Genomic DNA, 20,392 nt, shown 5'->3' with positions numbered 1-20,392 from the left:
TTGCACTGCCACAAAACTCTGCCCAGCCCTCTAGCTGCTGGACCCCAATAGGCCACCTGGAAACTCCTGCAGCAGTAGTAAGTCTCCAGCATACCATGGACTTGCCTGCCCTCCCTCTTCCCTATCCTGCTGTCTAGCATGGAGGATTGGAGCCAAGGTGCTCAGCAACCCCTGCGTGGTGCTGCCATCCCCAGGGTGCAGTGCAGTGTTTGTCCCTGGGCAGAAGGAAAGCTGGAACTCCCCTGTAGCCTAGGAGTGTCTGTCCTACCCTGAGCATCTATGGAGTGGCTGGGAGCAGCTACACTTCCATGGCCTGGACAGTGACACGAGGCTCTCTTCTTCCTCTCCAAGGCCCCTTACCTGGAACAGTGGTGGATTTCTGGCAGATGATCTGGCAGGAGAAGACTTCAGTCATTGTGATGCTGACAGGCTTAGTGGAGCAGAACAAGGTAGAGAAACTATCTGTCTCTGCTCCCTGGGCCTCACCAGGGTCTAGGCTTCCTTTACTTTGCTTTGACGCAGGCATCAATGAGAGCACAGAGAGAAGCTTCATGCCAGACCCCTTCCAGCTCCAGAGCCAACTGTTGCCAGTGGGAGCTCAGCACCCTTGACATGGTATAGGGGATTAACCCTTGGGAACATGAGAGAGGGAAAGATCTTGCCATCAAAACACATATCCCCAGGGAGAAAGCTGCTGCCCCAGGAAGCACCTAGCAGCATCCTGGGTATGTGCAGCATCAGGAAAGTCTACAATGCTGGGGGAACATGTTAACCCTCATCAAGACCTGGGGTTCCATAACTGAGCCATGGATCAGTTATTGCACTACCTGTTGCCTACCAAAGCAGAGCAGTGATATGGAGGATGCAGTGTATAGCTCCTGGCTTGCAACACCCCTTGATGAGTTTGCTAGTGCTTAGGGGTCTCAATTCTCTTGACAGACTAAATGTGAGCAGTACTGGCCAGAGCAGGAGCAGGTCTATGGGGATTTCACAGTTACACTCAACAGCACAAGGACCACCACAGGCCTTATCACACGCATATTCAGCCTGCAAAAGGTAAGACTGGCATGTAACTGAGAAGGTAAGACTGGCGTATAGCTTGTTGGGGATGCAGGATGTTTCTGAGGATTCGGCAGCCTGTAGGAACTATTGGCTGAGAGACCCTGTAATCAGCCTTGCCAGGTCACCAGCACAGAAGGGTCAGCACCTACTCCAAGTGTTCTCAGTAAGGGGGAAGCAGAGAATAAAGTGAATCATGTGGCTGTGTGCTTGGTGAATCTGCTCAGAGTCCTTGTCCTTGTTGTGACCACTGCTGTCTGAGCTATGGTGGATCAGTCATTGTCGTGAGAGTGCTGGTGCACGCATGCCATAGTTTCCTCCACTGCTCCCTATGTACTGGCCTGCAATTATTTGCACGGCTTTCTAGGATGTTCCTGCTCCCTGCTCTCAACCATGTCTCCTTTTTCTCCCTCTCTGCAGACAGGCTGTGCTCTCCCAAGACTGGTGCAGCAGTTTCACTACCTGCTATGGCCAGACCATGGGGTCCCCAGAAACCCTACCCAGCTCCTGTGCTTAGTGGAGAAGGTGAACAAGAAGGTGTCAGAAGACCCTACTGGCCCCGTGCTGGTGCACTGCAGGTACTGGGCTGGGAGTGCTCGGGTGCTAGGGCAAGGGCTGCCAGGGCAATATTAATTCCCCTTTTCTGTGTTTTCAGTGCAGGGATTGGGCGGACAGGTACCTTCATCGCCCTGGACTTCCTCCTGAAAATGGCAAAGGCTGAGGGCAAAGTGGATGTGTTTCAGTGTGTGCAGAGGCTGCGGGAACAGCGAGTTTGCATGGTGCAGACTAAGGTGCAGAGACTGAGAGGGAACACTGAACACAGGAAGATGGCTTTGTCTGGGTCATTTCATTTTCTGGCTGGCCTTCAGTGACACTTGGGAGGTTTTTGCCCTCAGGGACCAGGCAAGGGGGTTGAAGGGTCATGTACATGAAATTCTCTTCAGTCTGATGACTGGTGGCCCAGATTCCCAGGACTCCCCATGTTGTGGCCCTGGGTGCAAACAGGTGGAGCTAGTCTGGGCTGTGCAGCTGACCTGTGTCTCTATGCAGGAGCAGTATGCCTTCTTGTATGAGGTGTTGCTTGAAGGCCTGCTCTGTGGCAGTACCGGGGTCCCAGTGGAGAACGTCATCAGCCACATCAGCTCCCTACGAGAAGCTGAGACACAGAGACAGAACAACGTCCTTGAGAAGGAGTTCAAGGTACCACAGGACCTCATTCAGGGCAAGCTGTAGGGATCACAGATGTTACTTTGGCTGGCTGTAAGGCAAGTCTGAGCTTCATTAGGGGATCACACCATTGGGGTCTCCTGCTAGAGCATGCTGACTACTGGGCAGATCCTCTCTGCCTGCATGTCTTGGTATATGGAGGTGGGGTCAGTGAGCTGCCAGGCTCATGTCTTTGAGGCTGTGCTGAAGGAGGCTGAGTATGCAGCTCCCTACATTCTTGCTTCCTTTATTGCAAAGGGACTGGTGCTGACAGGTCTAGTCCCCGGTATCTCATTTCACCTTGCTGCTCCCCTTCAGCAGTGGGTGGGAGATGGGGAGAGCATTTCTTTGGGGACACAGAAGGGAAGGGGGGCTGCTGATAGGCCAGGGTGACTCAGCTGAATCATCTCTTCAGACCCTGCAGAAGTTTTCTGAGTTGTTCCAGCTCCTGCCATGCAGAGAAGCGGAGAAACCCAGCAACCAGCCCAAGAACCGCAAGCCAGGGATCCTACCAGGTACTGCTGGCAGGACTGGGCTGTCCTTCCTCATGGTCCAGCAACTGAGAGCAGTATGGGGGGTTGGAGAGGTGATGCTGTCTTCAGCCCTGCTGTTTGCCTTGCCGACACCATGCCACTGCCAGGCTCTGCCCAGGGGGACCAGGTATCACCTTCTGGTTGATGATACTCATTGTAGGCTAGACCAGTCTGTCCATACGAGCAAGGTCCCATCCAGCCCTCCCTGCTTCCTTCTGTGCCTGCCAGACTGGTGGGTTCATGCACTACCCCTGGGATAAACACATTCATGTGTCAATTCTGTCACAGAATTAGGCATCAAGGAGCAATTTGGAAAGCAATGGTGCTGTTCTTTAGTGCCTCCATCCTGTGTGACAGGCAGCCCTGAGCACTCCTGGCCCTGGGGCTAGTGGTACCTGCTCATCCAGGCCTCTCCAGCTCATGCCGCAGGGAGTCGTGCTGACTCCCATCACTTGCAAGAAAAGATCCCGGGGTCTCTGTCCAGGGAGAGGATGGCTCACCCTTTCTCTCTCTCTTGCTTCCACAGCGGATTCCTACCGGCCAGTCCTCATGTCCTCCCTGAATGCAGATGGCTCACCAGGCTATATCAATGCAGTGTTTGTTGATGTAAGGCTCCAGCCTCAGTAGGGGTTTGGAGCTGCTGGGAGCAGGAAAGGCTTGCAGGGCCCTGCAAACACCTTGAGGGCAAGGCTAGACCGTGGCTCCCTGGTCTGATATGTTCCAGTGCTGGGGCTTCCTCTCAGTGACTGTTTCCAGTGCCTGAGCCATGCTTCCAGGAGATGGCCTCAGTGATCAGCCTAAACCTTGCCTGTGCTGGCTCCCTCCTATAGCGCACAGCTCAGCAGGCTGCTGTACAGCCTCTGACCTTTGCCTGCTGTGAGGAGGGCCAAAGTGTGATGAACTGAGGGGGCAGAGGGATGCAAACCTGCTCTAAGTAGTGCTGCGGTAGCCTACATCTCCTTGGGTTCTGCTCCTGGGACTGCAGAGCTGCCTGGCTCAGCATTCAGCCTTGTAGAGGTTGCTCAGGTACCTGGCCAATGTGGTTACTATAGAGACTGGGGATGCTGGCAAGAGCCTCCTCCAGGTCCTAGTGGGATGGATCCATGGGGATTGACAGTCTCCCTCAGCTCTGTGAGGACCCGTTGGAGGAAGCAGGCTGCTGTCCTCCCCATTTCCTATCACTGCATCACCCACTTGCCGACTCACCCCTCAGGGACCCAGCATCTGCCAGTCTCAGGGCTCAACATCAGCTGGGAGCAGGGGGTGGGGAGATCCATGTGGAAATTTCCCAGCAGGGAGACTCCTGCCCCTTGCACTGCTGGGGAGTGCCAGGGTCACCCCTGCCCACACACCTAGCTGCTGGGGATCATAGTTACGGGTATCGCCTCTGTGGGAAGGCTTTCCTTGCACAGGGCTGGAAACAGCAGCCCATCTGGGAGGAGGCAGGGACCTTTTTCTGTAATTAGAGGAGCTATAAATGGGTGGATTATGTGATTGTGTGACCTCTCTCCCTGGTGTGTTTTGCAGACATACACTGAGGAAGACAGACTCATCATCACCCAGCTGCCATTTCTGGCCACGCTGGTGGATTTCTGGGCTCTAGTCTGGGATTACACCTGCACATCTGTGGTTGTGCTAAACCATCTTCAGGAGCTAGACCAGGTCAGCAGCCCACAAGCTTCCCTCCCCTCCCTGGGCTCACCATGGGGCCAGGCTGTATGCTTCCTGCCCCAATCCCACTGCAGCTCTTCTCATGAGATACTGCAGTGATGGGCTCTCCCCACTGTCATGATGTGGGCTATAGCAAGGGAAGAAGGGGCATTCCTTGGGTTTTGCTTATGCCTGCCCAGGTGTCCTGTCTGTGGCGGGGGGGTGTTATTTTTCCTGACTGATGCACTGTGGGTTGGTTGGTCACAAGTGCATGGCAGGTAGAGCATCCCTGTGCTCACCATGATTTGTGGGTGAAGAATTGGGCTGAGTGTACCCATGTTGAGCTCTGTTGTGCATGCACGTTGAGATAGTGTGTGATAACTTACTTGTCACTCCCCAGACATACGTGGAGTTCTGGCCCACCCAGGGGAAAGCTATTTATGGCCATTTCCACGTCCAGCTGATCTCAAAGGAGCCCGGAGCTGGCTTCACAGTCTGGACACTCTCTCTGACCAACAGGCAGCAGGTGGGCCATTTGCACAGAGATGGTGAAGTGAGACCAGCCCTTGCAAAAGGTGGGAGTACTGGCAGGGCTCCAGCATCAGCAGGCTTTACTCTGGGGTTGACATCACAGCTCACAAAGGCAGACGCCATAAGGTCAGGGAGATACCTGAGAAGGTCCTTGGAGGGCACTGAATGGTGGTAGCACCTTTCACCTTGGGGGAGAGTTTAGTGAGGGAGATACAGGGCAGAGCACTGCCATGTTTGTGTTGCCCTTTCTAACTCTGAGGACAGTGGCAACAGAGAGAGTCTATGCATCTTGGTGGTAGTTTTGGGATGGGAACAGCTACTACAAGTAGTCGGGCCCTGGACTGGCATCAGTCTGAGCTGCACCTGATAGTCAGCTCTTATCTCAGGCTCTGCCCGTATGTCAATCTCAGCGTACTCGATGGAGAATGACAGAGTTACTGTCTGGGACTGGGCCATCCCACGGTGGAGCTGCTCTCTCATCCTCGTGAGCAAGGCAGAGCCAGGACACAGCACACACGGTCCCTCCCTTTCCTCCATGAAATCAGCGTTTTCTTTCCTAGGCTCAGCTCACTGTCTTTCTTCCCTGCTAGCCCAAGAAGTCTGCACTGAAAATACAGTTCTGTCAGCTGGAAGACTGGCCCATGCAGCAGCGCCTTCCCCCATGCCCTGCAACCATCATCAGCCTGCTGGGGAAGGTGGAGACATACCAGCAACAGAGCCGAGATGCACGCATACTCGTCACTTGCTGGTGAGTTAGGTCTCTAGCAGGGGCAGCTATGGCACAATCCAGGCTGCACCATCAAACTTGGGTCACAGTTCCAGTCTCAGTCCAGTGGAGAGTGGACTTGTGGACATGGGTTCAGCTGTGTTCATGGGAGGAAGGCTTCCCCATGGAGGCTAGCTTCATGCAGGATCTGTAAATGAAACCATACTGAAAGTACACTGGCTAGTTTGAATACTGGCTAGTATTCAAACATCACTTCCTCCAAGCTCAAGAGCGGTGCATCCCTATGCATAAGAAGTGCAGCAAAAGGGGCAGGCTACCTGCATGGGTGAGCAAGGAGCTCTTGGCCCAATTCAAACAGAAGAAGAAAATACACAGGATGTGGAAGAGGGGACAGGCTACTTCGGAGAATTACAGGAATGGAGCCAGAGTATGTAGAGATGCAGCGAGGAAGGCTAAGGCCCAGCTGGAATTGAGTCTGGCAAGGGACATTAAGGGCAACAGGAAGGGCTTCTTCAGATACATCAGCAGCAAAAGGAGGACTAGGGAAAATGTGGGCCCACTACTGAATGGGGCGAGGGCACTGGTGGCAAGGGATACAGAGAAGGCAGAATTACTGAATGCCTTCTTTGCTTCAGTCTTCACTGCTAAGGGCAGCCCCCAGGAATCCCGGAGCCTGGACGTGAGGGAGAAAGTCTGGAGAAGGGAAGACTTTCCTTTGGTTGAGGAGGGTAGGATTAGAGACCTTCTGGGCAGGCTAGACACCCAAAAATCCATGGGCCCGGAAGGGATGCACCCACGGGTACTAAGGGAGCTGGTGGATGTTGTTGTCAGGCCGCTCTCCATCATCTTTGAAAGGTCCTGGAGAACTGGAGAGGTGCCTGAGGACTGGAAGAAAGCCAGTGTCACTCCAGTCTTCAAGAAGGGCAAGAAGGAGGACCCAGGCAACTATAGGCCAGTCAGCCTCACCTCCATCCCTGGAAAGGTGATGGAACAGATCCTTCTGGATGTCATCTCCAGGCATATGGAGAAGAAGGTGATCAGGAGTAGCCAGCATGGATTCACCAAGGGGAAATCCTGCTGAACCAACGTGATAGCCTTCTAGGATGGCATGACTGGCTGGGTAGATGAGGGGAGAGCGGTGGATGTTGTGTACCTTGACTTCAGCAAGGCTTTTGACACTGTCTCCCATAACATCATCCTAGAGAAGCTCAGGAAGTGTGGGTTAGATGAGTGGACTGTGAGGTGGATTGAGAACTGGCTGAAAGGCAGAGCTCAGAGGGTCGTCATCAGTGGCGTGGAGTCTAGTTGGAGGCCTGTGGCTAGTGGTGTCCCCCAGGGCTCAGTATTGGGTCCCACCCTGCTCAACTTCTTCACCAACAACCTGGATGAGGGGACAGAGTGCCTCATCAGCAAGTTTGCTGATGACACCAAGCTGGGTGGAGTGGCTGATGCACCTGAGGGCTGTGCTGTCATTCAGAGAGACCTGGATAGGCTGGAGAGCTGGGCAGAGAGGAACCTCCTGAGGTTCAACAAGGACAAGTGCAGAGTCCTACACCTTGGGAAAAATAACCCTAGGCACGAGTACAGGCTGGGGGCTGACCTTCTGGAGAGCAGCTCTGCAGAGAAGGCCCTGGGAGTGCTGGTGGATGACAAGCTGACCATGAGCCAGCAACGTGCCCTTGTGGCCAAGAAGGCCAATGGTCTCCTGGGGTGCATTGGGAAGAGTGTTGCCAGCAGGTCGAGGGAGATGATGCTGCCCCTCTATGCAGCCCTGGGGAGGCCTCATCTCAAGTACTGTGTCCAGTTCTTGGTTCCCCAGTACAAGAGAGACATGGAGCTACTGGAGAGAGTCCAGCGTAAGGCTACGAAGATGATCAGAGGGCTGGAGCATCTGCCTTATAAGGAACGGCTGCAAGATCTGGACCTGTTCAGCCTGAGGAAGAGAAGACTGAGGGGGGGGGGAATCTCATCAATGTGTACAAGTACCTGAAGGGAGGGTGTCAAGGGGACGGGGACAAACTCTTTTCAGTTGTCCCATGTGACAGGACAAGAGGCAATGGGCAGAAACTGAACCACAGGCAGTTCCGCCTGAACGCGAGGGGGAATTTCTTCACTGTGAGAGTGACAGAGCCCTGGACCAGGTTGCCCAGAGAGGTTGTGGAGTCTCCTTCTCTGGCTATCTTCAAGGCCCGCCTGGATACAACCCTGTCTAACGTGCTCGGGGTGACCTTGCTGAGCAGAGGGGTTGGACTAGATGATCTCCAGCGGTCCCTTCCAACCTTACTGATTCTGTGATTCTATGAGAGCCCTGGACCTGTGGGGCTCACAGGACATCCCCCAAGGCCCAGATGATCCCAGGCCAAATGATTTTCCACTTGTACTTCTCTGCAGGGATGGTGCCAGTCGGAGTGGGATCTTCTGTGCTATCAGTTTCCTCTGTGAGCAGATCCAAAGCGAGGGGCTGGTGGATGTGTCCCAGGCTGTGAGGATGTTGAAGAAGCGGCGGAGACAGCTGGTTAAGGATGTGGTAGGTACTGACTCTAAACCCAGCTGCAGACAGCAGCACTAGAGCAGGAGTCATAGCATAAATAGTCCTAGCACCTACCCCAGAATCTGTATGTTCAGATCCTTCTGGGGAAGATGAGACATCTAGAAACTTTACCTTGATGGGATATACCCAGCCCACTTAGCTGCAGGCTCTGCAGGGCCAGGTGGGTGCTGGAGCATCTCACAGGCTGAGCTGCCCTTTGTTGGTCTATAGGCTCTGCCTAGCTGAGGGATGAACCAGCAGGTGTTTAGGTGCCTGCATGGTACCTATCTCCCTGCTAGGTGTTAGAAGCCATGATGGGGTAAACACTCCAGATGGATGCGAAAAGCAGACACTTTGTGCTGTGGATGCTGACTTTCCTCCTAAGACCGGCTAGCTGCAGCCCCTCAACTCGCTGGAGCACACATCTGTGATTTCTTAGTGGGGGAAGGTGGGCTGTGAGTGGGAGGAGGAGAGTAGGCTGTACCTGTGTAAGGCTCACTCAGAAAGCTGTCACCAGCCAGACTTGCCTTCCATGACAAGGGTTCAAGTACTATGTACTCGTATGTGTCCTGTCCACAGGGGCAATATCAGCTTTGCTACAAACTAGCCCTCAGTTACTTGAATTCATTTGAAACCTATGGAAACTTCAAGTAGAGGCATGGCCACAGCCCATCTCTGTCCAGGACTTCCAGCTCTCTTGACAGCTCTCTGCAAGTGACCATGGAAACTAGAGGAGATAAGACAGGTGTACACAGCTCCAAGATGCTTTACTCCTCTATCCTCTGCAGCTGGACAGGGCAGTCTGGGCTGTCTCCGAACTGTGTTGTCACTGACCAGGCTTTGAAGCAGGAACCCTGCCCTTTGCCCAGAGTTTGGGCAGGAACTTACCTGGCATCGCAGCCTTAGTGTGCAGACCAAAGAAGAGGCCTTGAGACTTGACCTGTCTGAGATCTCCTTGCCTGAGATGGAGAGAACCAGCTGCCCTGTCTGGGCTCCCATGTACCCTCAGGAAGCTGCATGGGAAAAAGAGGTAGCTCCACCAACACAAGACTGTTCCACTAAGGGATCATCAAACTTCTATCAGATTCACAGGGCTCAGGAGCCCAGTTTCACCATCCTGCATTGGGAGAAGCACAAAACCCAGTGCCAAGAAGAGCTACAGGAAGGAAAAACCACAGTCCTATAGGACTATCCTGGTCCAAAACCCCTTTCTCAAGTGCTGTCTTGTTGACACTGATTGTCCCAGGTGCTGCAGCTTTGCCAGTGGCCAGGGAGACTCCCTCACCAGCCTATCTGTCTCCACCACAGCAGTCCCAGGTTGCAGCATCTAAGCTTGGTTACCCTTGATGCTATACCTGCAGTTTACCTCCCAGGAATGGCTGCTGCACCTTGCAGACCATTTCTGCCAGAGCTGCTCAAAGGGGAAGGGGTCTCAGAGCCAGGGCTGAACCCCTGACTCTAATCTGTGTCTTACCAGTAAAGGCTCTGTGCTGGCCATGCTGGTGTCAAGCTCTGACCTTTGCTGTTCTTCCAGAGATTTTTAGGCATGGGGGCAGCAGAAGAGAGAAGAGCACGAGGTCCCCCAGCTCTGCTGACAGCACAGGCACGGGCCACAGTCTTGCCCAAGGTACGCACAAGAGAGCACCACCTTTCCCTGATTCTTACCATGCACCCCATACAAACACATGGGAGAGCTGCTTAGCACAGCTGTAGGGGATCAGGTATGCTGTCAGACTCAGGTCCAGACCAGGGAGTCACAGTAGCCCTGCTCCTGGCCTCCCTTCCCCAAGATGCAGTTAGCTCAGCTTCCCACAGGAGATGTGACCCCATAAGGGCAATGATAAGACTAGGCAGTAGCTGTGGCAGGGTAAGCAGCCCCCTCCAAACCACAAGGCCTTTTTTGGTTTTCTGGACAGAAAAAATAGGCAGAGTGATGAGGGCCAAATTTGAGCACGGCCATAGGTGTAGCTGGATATCAGCATATAGAGTGGGGCGGGGAGGGATTACGAACCCAGCTGGAGACAACAGCACAAGCCAAACCTCAGCCTGAGCCCATACAATCCAAGGGCTATTCCAGTTCCTGCTTCCAGGAAAGCAAGAAAGAAAGCAAAGCCTCAGAAAAAGGAACTATAAGAAGTTTCATCAAAATGTCAGGCATTACAACATCAGTAAGCAAAGGACAGGACAAGGTAGAGGGTTCAGGAACAGAGAGCTCACAGCCGTTCTTTAGCCTTCTGTTTTCCTCTTGCTCGGCTGAACCGGATGAGGGCTTCCAATGCTGGTCACCGTCACAGGAGGGCCTGGGGAGCCAACAGCTGTCAGCACCAAGCTGGGGACATCGTCCTTCCCTCTCCACTCCCTCACTGCTCCACCTGTTTCCTGCCATCCTCAGCAGAGAACAGTGTTGGCTCCTAGGGGAGAGGCTGCCTGGGGCCCTTGGCAGCATGGGGAGGTCCCGTCAGCACAGGTGAGTGTCTCAGGCTAGAGTGCTGGGCAGTGCACAGTCTCAACACTGTCACCCAACTGTCCCACCCACAGGTCCCTAGAGGCAGCAAGGCTGTCCCAGATATGCACATGTGAGAGCAGCCAGTCCCTGGGGCCTATCCATCCTGCAGTGTCTCCCAGCAGAGCTTTTCCTGTCACATGGGAGGATGCGCCCTCCCTGGGTCCTGCCCACAGCCCTGGGTCCCTCCAAAGGGCAAGAGATGAGTCTCCTCTTTGGGTGCTCCTCTTTACTTGTCTCTGCCACCATGCCAGGCTGGGCAGATGTGCCTGGAGACTTGCTTGGCTGTACCCTGGGCCCCAGCAGGGAGAGTCATCCTGACTATCCAGAGGATCAGAGAGCTGGGGTAAACATGGGAACACGTTAGCCCAGGATGGGAGAGGATGAGCAGATGTTTCTGCCAAGAGTGAAGCCCTTCTGGAGGAGAACTGCTGCCCACCTCAGCCCTGCAGCCACCTCTCTGATGGCGGCCCCAGGGAGATGCATTTTCCCTACCTTTTCAATTGTTCTCCTTGGCTTGGCTGATCAAGGCCTTCTTTTTCCTGGGAAGACAAAAGGCAGTCCCAAGAGGAGCAAGACTGACATCGCCCAGGGCCCTGCTAACTCCAGGGCTTTGCACCCCTCTGCTCTTGGCCTCCTACAGGCTGGCAGAGGAGTTCCCCACCAGCACCTCAAGGGACAGCAACAGTGGCAGTAAGAGCCACAGGGGATGGCGTGGCCCCTACCCCAGCCCCAAGGGAGATGCTCAGGAGCCCCAGGTGAGAGCCCTAGAGCCAAGCCACGGTAGGACCAGCTGGCTGCATTCACATGACCCAGAGGGGGGAAGCAACAGGGGAGGTGACCTTCTCCAGCCCCAGCTACCCCTCAGCACACAAAGGCCTGCAACAGAACAGCAATCCAGGCCCTCTGGCCACTCACCTGGACAGCACAAACCACAAGATCCCTGCAGACAAGAAGGCCAACACCAAGAGCACAGCAACCACTGTGATCACAGTCCAAGGCCATGGGGCTGAGGCTTGCCCTGCAAATAACATAAGAGTGTTATTTGCACCCACAGTGAGGGTGTCACAGACTGCGGCATGGGTCCACAAGGGCCTCCACCATTGCCACTGGGTGTGAGCATGTGTGCAGACATGTCTGGGCTCTGCCATCCTGGTTGCTGCAGGGACAAGCAGTGAGGCCCAGCCATGCCCTACCTTGCAGAGAGCTAGCAAACAGTTCAGCTCTGCATCTCCTTCCACCCTCTCTACTGACACAGTCCCCTTTGTGGCTCTTTGCTATGGGTCTTTGAAAGGGCAAAAAGTCTAAACCAACAGTCAACAAGGCCACCAGATCCAAGGGGCTTACCCCATGAGTGGATTAGGATCTTCCTATGCTCACCGTCAGCTAGGTACTTTCCTAGGACCCTTCCCCACACACAACTCTATATGAGATTTTTCAGAGATGGAGGAATACCCACATGTAAGAGAACGAAAATGTTTCCTCTGCCCTCCATGCCAAGACCACCCCCCCGCCCTTGGTCTTGGCCATACCCTCTCCGACAGAAGCAGCCAGGCTGGGAAAAGGCAAGCAGGAGGGAGGGTGCCTTGGGCACACGGTGTGGGGCTGAGCCCTGCCCAGAGGAAGGAGCCCACTTACCAACAGAGAAGCTGTAGCAAACACAGGTGAATTTCTCTGCCTGTTGGAGGAGACAGGAGAGAGAGCTCAGGCCACTGCTGCCAAGCTGCCCACTCCTGGGAGCAAACACCTCCTCCCCACGGCCATAAAACGCCCAGCTGTGGCCAAAGCTCCCTGCAGGGGCTGTGCTGCCAAGGCGCACCAGCTTAAGTGCCTGGGACAGGAGCAGCCCCCCTCACCGCTCCGCGGGGACACGGCGTGGGGAAGGAGCAGGCTCTGTCCTGGCCTGAGCCCGTGAGAGGCTACCTGCTGCCGGCGGCGAACGAGGCGGAGAAGGACCGTGTAGTTCCCGTCCGGCTGGAGGGGAGCGTTGTAGTAACCGTGTCGGCGGGTCCCGTCGCCCAGCACAAAGTCGGTGGGGGCCGTGAGGTTGAGCACCGCGGCCACGTAGGCATGGTGCGGCAGGCTGGCGTTGAAGGGCTGCAGCTCCCCTGAGCAAACGCCTGCCACCTTAGCGGCATCCTGGGTCACGGCAACGATGAGCTGGTGCTCCCTGCGAGGCAGGGCTGTCAGGGGGGCCGGGGGCAGCGGGAAGCAGAGCGCAGAGAGCCGCGGGGAAGTGCTGCCCGTGGGAAAGGCTTCCCAGAACGGAGAGCAGCGGAGCTCCCCAGAGGCCGCACTCACCTCGCCGCCGCGTGGGGCTGGGCGATGGGGCAGAGAGGAATCACGGCCGTCCCTTGAGACGGGGAGACGTCAGGAGCGCCGCAGGAGCTGGCGTTGAGAGGGGCAGCGGTCTCTGGAGAGGAGCCGGGGGGCCGAGGCTCAGCAGGCAGCAGAGCGCGGAGGGGCCCTGCGCGGCGCAGGCAGCGGCGCGCAGGCAGTGCAGGCTGCGGGGCTGCCCCAGCACGTGCAGCGGAGGCCGAGCACCGCTCGTGCAGGGCAGGGGTGGCGCGGGGGCCTGACTGCCCCCGCGCCTGCCCTGGCAAAGCTACTGGTGCAGCCTGGGGCTCAGCAGGGGGAGGCAGGGCCCCGCCGTCCGCTGCACGGCGGCCTGCTGCCCTCCACGGGCACCGCGCTGGGACCCCATGAAGGCACCTTACCCAAGCCAGCGCTCGGAAATTCCTGGCGTGACGCGTCGCCGGCACCGGCGGCCGTGAGGCCTTGCACCGTCACCACATATATGTGCCCGGGTCGGTGGTCCGGCAGCAGGTACTCGGAGACAGAGCTGTTCACCCTCAGCCGCTCGATCTCCAGGAAGCCGCCCTCGTGCGCACTCCTGGCCATGATGCTCAGCTGGGGGAGGACAGAGAGCTGGAGGGGAGCAGTGCTGAGCTCTCGCTCCGGGCCAGAGCGGCCTGGCAGCAACATGCTCATGGGGCACCTGCCCCGGCGCACCGGGACGCTGCATCCCCTGCAGGGGCAGGGAAAGCTCGGGAGGGGCAGTGACCCCGAGAAGGGCCTCCCGTTGGGTTGTTCGGGCCCCACATAGGGTTGTCTGGGCCCCACGTTGGAAGTGCCAGGCTCGTGGGAGCACGGCAACATGGAAGTGACACTCTTGCAGGGATGTACGGGCATTTAATGAGCCCCAGGCCGGGTCACTGGTGTGCAGCTGCAGCACTGTGCTGACACCCCCCAGAAGCAGAGCCCTGGCTTTCTCTTTACAGCCCAGCAAGCCTGGGCTCAGGAGGCTTCGCCTGCATGAAACAGGCATGGCAGAATTCCCCACCAGCGATATTAATCAAGGCTCTCCACGTCCCAGTGTGTCACCTGAATGTCACCTGAGAGCCCATGCCCAGCCCCGCTGCAGCAGGGGTGTTCACAGAAACGCTATCTTGGAAAAGCGTGAGAGAGCATTGACACAAAGCCACAGAAATGGATCTTGCCACAAGCCCTGGTGTCTGGGAGCAGAAAGCCAGCTGGCACAGACTCCCAAAGCTCCTGTGGCCTGGGCCTCGCAATGCAGCCATGGCCCCGCTTCTGTGGTTCCTGCAGGGAAGAGCTCACAGAGGTGGAAGAAGCAGCAGCAGGTTGGGGCCTCCTTTCACCCTCCAAGCAGGTCTGACCTCAGAGAGGCGTAGAGCATGCTGGTGCGAGTCTCAGGCAGCAAATACTGGAAAGCAGAACTACACTGTGCAAAGAGTCCTGACTTATCAGAAAGACAAGGCACTTCTTGCCACACACGGAGGGCAATTCAGAGCGACTGTGGACCTCTCCCAGAGAAACCCGGCATTTCAGAGGAGCACTCATCAGCTGAGAAGAGTTTGCTGCACCAGGGGTACACCAGCAGAGCAGCACCCAGGAGGAGCAGTTGCTCAGAGTCATCCTTTGCTCTCAGAACTGGACAAAGATTTCCAAGAAATCCCAGTAAGGCAGGAAACACATCTGCAAGAGGCTATGAGCTGGCTACCCCCTTGGCCCCCTCTAAGTCAAGGAACACGCCATGAAGTGCTGCGCAGCAATCTGCCAAGCTGCCCAAACACCAGGCTCTGCACTCGAGAGGGCAGGGAGCACCCAGCACTTCTCCAGGCAGCAGCGGAGCAGGAGAACACACTTTGAATAGAAAACGCTCACGCTGGTTGGAGCATGAAAGTCACCTCTGCAGGACTGGAGGCGGGGGAACTGTGGGTCATCGCGGCTTTACCTTCCCTGCTCTCCCCACCTGCACGCCCAGAGCAGCCCAGGTGCAGACGCCCCTGGCAAGGTGAGGGAGTAGCCCTGTGAGTCCGGGGTACCCTGGTACCTGGTATCCAAGGATCTCCCCTTTGCAGGAGGGCAGCGTGTTCCACCTGAGCAAGCCGGTGCTGCGATCCAGGGACAGATTCTCTGGTTGGTCCGGCACTGGAAGCACGGGAGGACGGAGTCACACACTGGGCCGGGGAACGGGGCTGAGGCCAGAGCTGGGTGTGGGCAGCTCTGCTCTAGGGCCCTGCACAGCCCCTGCCCCAGATTTCTACAGGCCCCAATCTCAGGACCATCATCGCAGGGGGAGATGCCCGAGTTGAGCTGCAGAGGGAAAGGCGCTTTTACCAGCCTTCCCTGCCCGTGACACAGCCCAGGACACTCCTGTCCTTGCTGCACTTGCCCATGGACACATACCTGCTTCCTCTGTCCGAAATTGCCATGTGAACAGGACCGTGCTGGGGGGCAAGGAGATGGTGACACTGTAGACAGTGAAGGGCTGCAGAGGCGGGCAGGAAAACGTTCCTTTCTGGCCCTGAAGCATCTCCTCCCCAGTGACCACCTTGGCCTCACAGCCAGGGGAGGGAGGCCCGGCCAGACGGCACATGGCCCGCATGTGCTGGCAGGCATCAGGGAACCTGCAGGTCCAGTTCAGTTTGATGCTGGTGGCAGAAACCTCCGAGGTCCCAGGGACAACCTGGAGAAGTTCTGTGAAGGCAACATTGCAAGCAGGTCATCTCCTTCCCTTCCCTTCCCTTTCCTTCCCCTCCAGCCTTTGCAAGGAGGCTGCAGTCAGAGAAGCCTGCTCCCCACCCAGCGGGGAGGAAGAGGAAGCAGGAGACTGACCACAGTGCCTTCATGTCTCCGAGCTGGGCAGCAGGAGCAGTTTGGGATCATGGTGTGCTAAGAAGCCAGGCAGGGCTTGATGGGTGTATGTGCTGATTGCCATTGCTCAAGGCACCTGTCCCCACTCAGTGTTTGTGGGTCCAAGCAGTTCCACAGCCAAGTATTTCTGTGGATAGGACCCAAGAGAAGGGGGATCCTGTGCCCTGGCACAGGATGAGGAGAGATGGATCTCTGGGACGCAGTACACAGGAATTCTCCCCGCATCCCCGCGGGGAAGGGATGAGGCAAAGACAGACCTCACACTGCTTCCCTGAGGCCTCCTGGGAAAGGCCAGGAAGAGCAGGGAGCTCCAGGGACTCTGGGCACCAGGGAGGGCACGGTCCAACCAGCATTTGATTCAAGGGCCTCAAAGCTCCCACCACCTAACCTGGGCAGGTGCTCCAGGACAGGCCAACACAGGGCCAAACAAACAAGACAGGACACCCTGAACAGTTGGGCCAGGCATGGAGATTCAGCCCATGGCCACTGCTCATCAAGCACATGCTGTCAGAGGAACATCATCCCCTTCCTCTCTAGCCCACATCCCCACACTCTGCTTGCTCAGAGCTGCTAGCAGGGAGCCAGCCCTGAGCCCTCTCCCTTTGGCCCAGTCAGAGGACACTCAGCAAGTTGGGCAGTAGCAGAGGACTGATTGTCACCAAAGCTCTGGGGACATCTAACTGGGATTATCAAACAACGCAACATCACCCTACCCTCCCTTGGCAGGCATCTCAGTGCCCTTCTGTGTGCACGCACAGCCTGCATTTTCATGTTCAGGAAGGGCAGAGCGAGGCAGTCAGGAGAGCTCCTGAAGCCTCCCTTACCAAGGCACTCCACATTAGACCGAAGGCGGATCCAAACAGCTGTGCCATTCCTCCCCATCCAAACTTCTCTGTATACAGGTTTCCCATTACTGATAGACGGGACTTCACTTGCACATTTGACCTCAGGGAAGGACGGTTGCAGACCCGCTGGGCAGCTCAGCACCACCTTTTCATTCTTGCTGTAATTCATGTGGTCTGGTGCCAGCTGGAGTCTTGGATCCCACCGGGGCCTTTGGCATGTTTCTGGCAGGGGCAAAAGAGGGTGCACGTTAGTCAGGGTTGCAGGATGGCCAGGTGGGGCAGGAGAAATAACGATGGTGCCAGGAATCTGCTGTGATGGAGTCCAGACCTCAAAAGGGAGAGGGGAAGTGACACAGCCCTTGGTCATGACAAGACTCCTCATCCAGGCGTGGTGGGAGGTAGCTGTGTGTGTGCACAGTAAGCAGGGCTGACCACTTCTCTGCTCTGCACTTGTGTCTGTGGACACTTAGCTCTCCACTACATCCCACAGCAGGGAGTTTTCTTGGACAATCCCTCCCTACAGGAGAAGGCTCCTGGTGTGATGGGAGACATCTTTCTTCCAGGTGTTGCTTCACTGCCAATGGCCCAGATACCAAAGGCCACCGAAGCACTGGCCACTAAAGGCTCTTTTTGGTCCCCTCAAGCCTGGCTGCAGACAAACAGACAGACATGGACCTTCTCCACCATCCCCCTGCCCCTTACCCCTGCCACAAGCCCTGGTCCCTGGTCCCCTGTCCTCCTCCTGGTTCTGCCCACCCTTGCTGCATTCTCCCGCCCTCTGGGCTGAAGAGGTCACAGGTAGGGAGCAGGCCTATAGCCTATCCCAGCAGTGTGCTGAGTGCTGCAATGGCAGGTTTTGCTGTAAGGATTTCCACAGGCAGTGATTCACCTGCAAAGGGAGCACTTCCCGTGCCAGCCTCTGCAAGGTTCTCTGCCAGTTTTCAGAGAATGTATCTGACAAGTTTCATTTCATCTTCTGAACAGCCACAAAGAAGCACAAATTTAACTGTGAAGCAAATGCCAGTTAACAGATTTTGGTTTTGAACATCTCTGCTTACAGAAGACAAGGGATGCCCAACTGAGAATCGCAAACACCACATGTGCCCTAGCAACACATCACTGCCTGCGCACTTCCTCCGAGCTAGAGGCACGCAGTCCCATTCCATGTTTGGGCACATCTATCTCAGCAAAAAGCGACAGGCTGTTTCTTTTTCATTTACTCTCAGCAGGGACAGTGTCCCAGAGCCCCATCTGCCAAGGCTTAATGTGCAATGTTGGGTCTGTCTCTGCATCCTTCTATTGAATTGCATTGCAATGAGCAGAGTTGTTACCTTCTCTGGGACAGATTTTCAGTGCAGGGTGTGACTAGTCCCTGACTGTCCAGCCTCATCCCATCTTTCTCACACTACCTCCAACATAGACACATGACACCCGAGCTCGTGTCCCCATGGCTCTCCCAGAAAGAGCAGGCACCCCAAATGATACAGGAACTCAGGCATTCCGCTGGACTCCATTTCACAGATCTCAAGGTCTTTGCTCAGCACTAGCAACCAGGTGTCCTGTAACAAGGACATTACTCTGATGGCCGTGTACTCAGGCTTCACCTGCCCACAATGCAAAGAGAGTCAGCCACCTCCTGCTCCCAGGGACCCTGCCCCTTCCCAGAGGAAGGCTGCAGCCCCATGCTCTTGGAAATATTCCCAGCCCACCAAGGCTTGCAACCCTCCAACCCCAAATGTAGTTTCATGTCACCACAGCCTGGCTGAGGTGCAGGTTTCCTGAGCCCTGGTATGGACACCAGTTCCAGTCCTCTCAGGTACAGCTGCTGCATGCTGAACCTGATAAAGATGCACAGCAAACTTACAGGAAGCAGAGCAGTCAAACCTCCTCTTGCAGAGTGAGAAGCTCTTACCTGTTCCCTGGGGTACTCCTTGGTCTTTAGGACCAGACTCTTCTTCTCCCTGTGCAGCCCTCAGAGGTGTAAAGACCAGGAGAAAGGCTACAGCCAGCCCCCACAAGACCATATTAGCATAAAGTCCCAGGGCAGGGCTGAAATCTCAGTACGATTCGCTGCCTTTCAGCTTATGCATCTGTAACTGAATGTAAGAGAGTACAAGCACAGGAAGAAAAAAACCACGTGAGGAAATCTTTCATGTGTTGCAAGAATCGTCCTCTTTGGAGAGGAAACCTCCCACTGGTATCAGAGCTGCTGCCTCTTGCTATTTGTGTGCCATAGGGGATCCAGGCACAGGCTCTCACCAAGAGGATACCTGTCTCTAGGATCCCAGGGTTATTCCCCAAACCCACCTTGTAACTAGAATGCACTCAAGAAACTCTGTTCATATTTCTGACACTATATCTGCATGTTTTCCAAAGCCATTACTTGCGGTCATGGGCTTTTTGAGCTCTAACAAATCCCTGCACTTTCCCTCAATGATCAGGGCAGTTTGAGGTCGTCTGAGAAGGTATAAAGAGAGTTGTCAAGAGACAGTCATGGGAAGACAGGTGAACTGCAAAGAATACTTCAAGGCTGGAAACAGTCCTTGGCCCTTCTGAAAAATACATTCAACCTACACCAAGCCTATTCACAGAATCACAGTGATTGAGGTTGGAAGGGACCTTTAGAGATCATCTAGTGCAACTCCGCTACTCAGACAGGATCACCTGGAGCAGGCTGCCCAGGATCCTGTCCAGACAGCTTTTTAATATATCCAGGGATAGAGATTCCTCAGTCTCTCTGGGCAACCTTTTCTAGTGCCAGTCACCCTCATAGTAAAGAAGTTTTCCTTATGTTCAGAAAGAATTCCTTGTATTTCAGTTTGTGTCCGTTGCCTCTTGACCTGTCACTGGCCACCACTGGAAAGAGTCTGGCCCCCATTCTCTTCACACCATACATTTACTTACAGATAAATTAAAATCCCCCTGGAGCCTTCTCCTGGCTAAGCAGTCCCAGTTTTTTTGACCTTTCCTCATATGAGACATGCTCCAGCACCTTAATTCTCTTGGTAGCCCTTCACTGGACTTGCTCCAGTAGCTTCACGTCTTAATGTATTGGGGAGCCCAGAACTGGACACAGTACTCCAGACATGGCCTGATCAGTGCTGAGTAGAGGGCTAGGATCACCTCCCTCAACCTGCTGGCAACACTCTTCCTAATGCACCCCAGGAGACCATTGGCCTTCTTGGCCACAAGGGCACATTGCTGGCTCGTAGTCAACTTGTGGTCCACCAGGACCCTTCTCTCTGCAAAGCTGCTTTTCAGTAGGTCAGTCCCCAGACTGTATGGGGTTACTCCTCCCTAGGTGCAGGACCCTACACTTCCCTTTGTCGAACTTCATGAGGTTCCTCTCTGCCCATCTCTCCAGCCTGTTGAGGTCCCTCTGAATGGCAGCACAGCCCTCTGATGTATCAGCCACTCCTCCCAGTTTTGCATCATCAACAGACTTGCTGAAGGTGCACTCTGTCCCCTCATCCAGGTCACTAATGAGTAAGTTATTAGTCCCAGTATTGATCCCTGGGGGACACTGCCAGCTCCAGCTAGATTTTGTGCCACTGATCACAGCCCTCTGAACTCTGCCATTCAGCCAGTTCTCAGTCCACTTTACTGTCCACTCATCTAGCCCGTACT

At 55.4% G+C, this 20,392-nt stretch overlaps 2 protein-coding genes across 2 annotated transcripts in view; one reads left to right on the top strand and one right to left on the bottom strand.

The window, feature by feature from the left end:
- The window catches only part of LOC134153475 (receptor-type tyrosine-protein phosphatase mu-like), a 29,576-nt gene extending 19,872 nt beyond the window's left edge, over nt 1-9,704 (top strand). Inside the window, 12 exon segments of the mRNA XM_062599701.1 lie at nt 352-449; nt 940-1,056; nt 1,480-1,637; nt 1,715-1,850; nt 2,110-2,259; nt 2,681-2,780; nt 3,325-3,404; nt 4,326-4,460; nt 4,849-4,974; nt 5,570-5,727; nt 8,098-8,233; nt 8,816-9,704. Of these exon segments, the coding sequence (XP_062455685.1) occupies nt 352-449; nt 940-1,056; nt 1,480-1,637; nt 1,715-1,850; nt 2,110-2,259; nt 2,681-2,780; nt 3,325-3,404; nt 4,326-4,460; nt 4,849-4,974; nt 5,570-5,727; nt 8,098-8,233; nt 8,816-8,890 (1,469 nt within the window). The 3' untranslated portion in view covers nt 8,891-9,704.
- A 749-nt stretch (nt 9,705-10,453) lies between these two features.
- Nucleotides 10,454-18,803, bottom strand: LOC134153721 (uncharacterized). The gene is made up of 11 exons (XM_062600105.1): nt 18,678-18,803; nt 16,745-16,987; nt 15,453-15,743; nt 15,097-15,194; nt 13,457-13,649; nt 13,041-13,152; nt 12,663-12,909; nt 12,378-12,417; nt 11,658-11,760; nt 11,235-11,281; nt 10,454-10,536 (listed from the first exon to the last, which is right to left on the bottom strand). Exons 1-10 carry the CDS (start codon nt 18,787-18,789, stop codon nt 11,239-11,241), a joined length of 1,482 nt encoding a protein of 493 aa, XP_062456089.1. The 5' UTR covers nt 18,790-18,803; the 3' UTR covers nt 10,454-10,536; nt 11,235-11,238.
- Between the last annotated feature and the right edge of the window lie 1,589 nt (nt 18,804-20,392).

This window comes from Rhea pennata, chromosome Z, assembly GCF_028389875.1.
Source record: "Rhea pennata isolate bPtePen1 chromosome Z, bPtePen1.pri, whole genome shotgun sequence".
Taxonomy (NCBI): domain Eukaryota; kingdom Metazoa; phylum Chordata; class Aves; order Rheiformes; family Rheidae; genus Rhea; species Rhea pennata.
The sequence above is the reverse complement of the archived record's forward strand: the minus strand, read 5'-3'. Positions and strand labels throughout refer to the sequence as shown.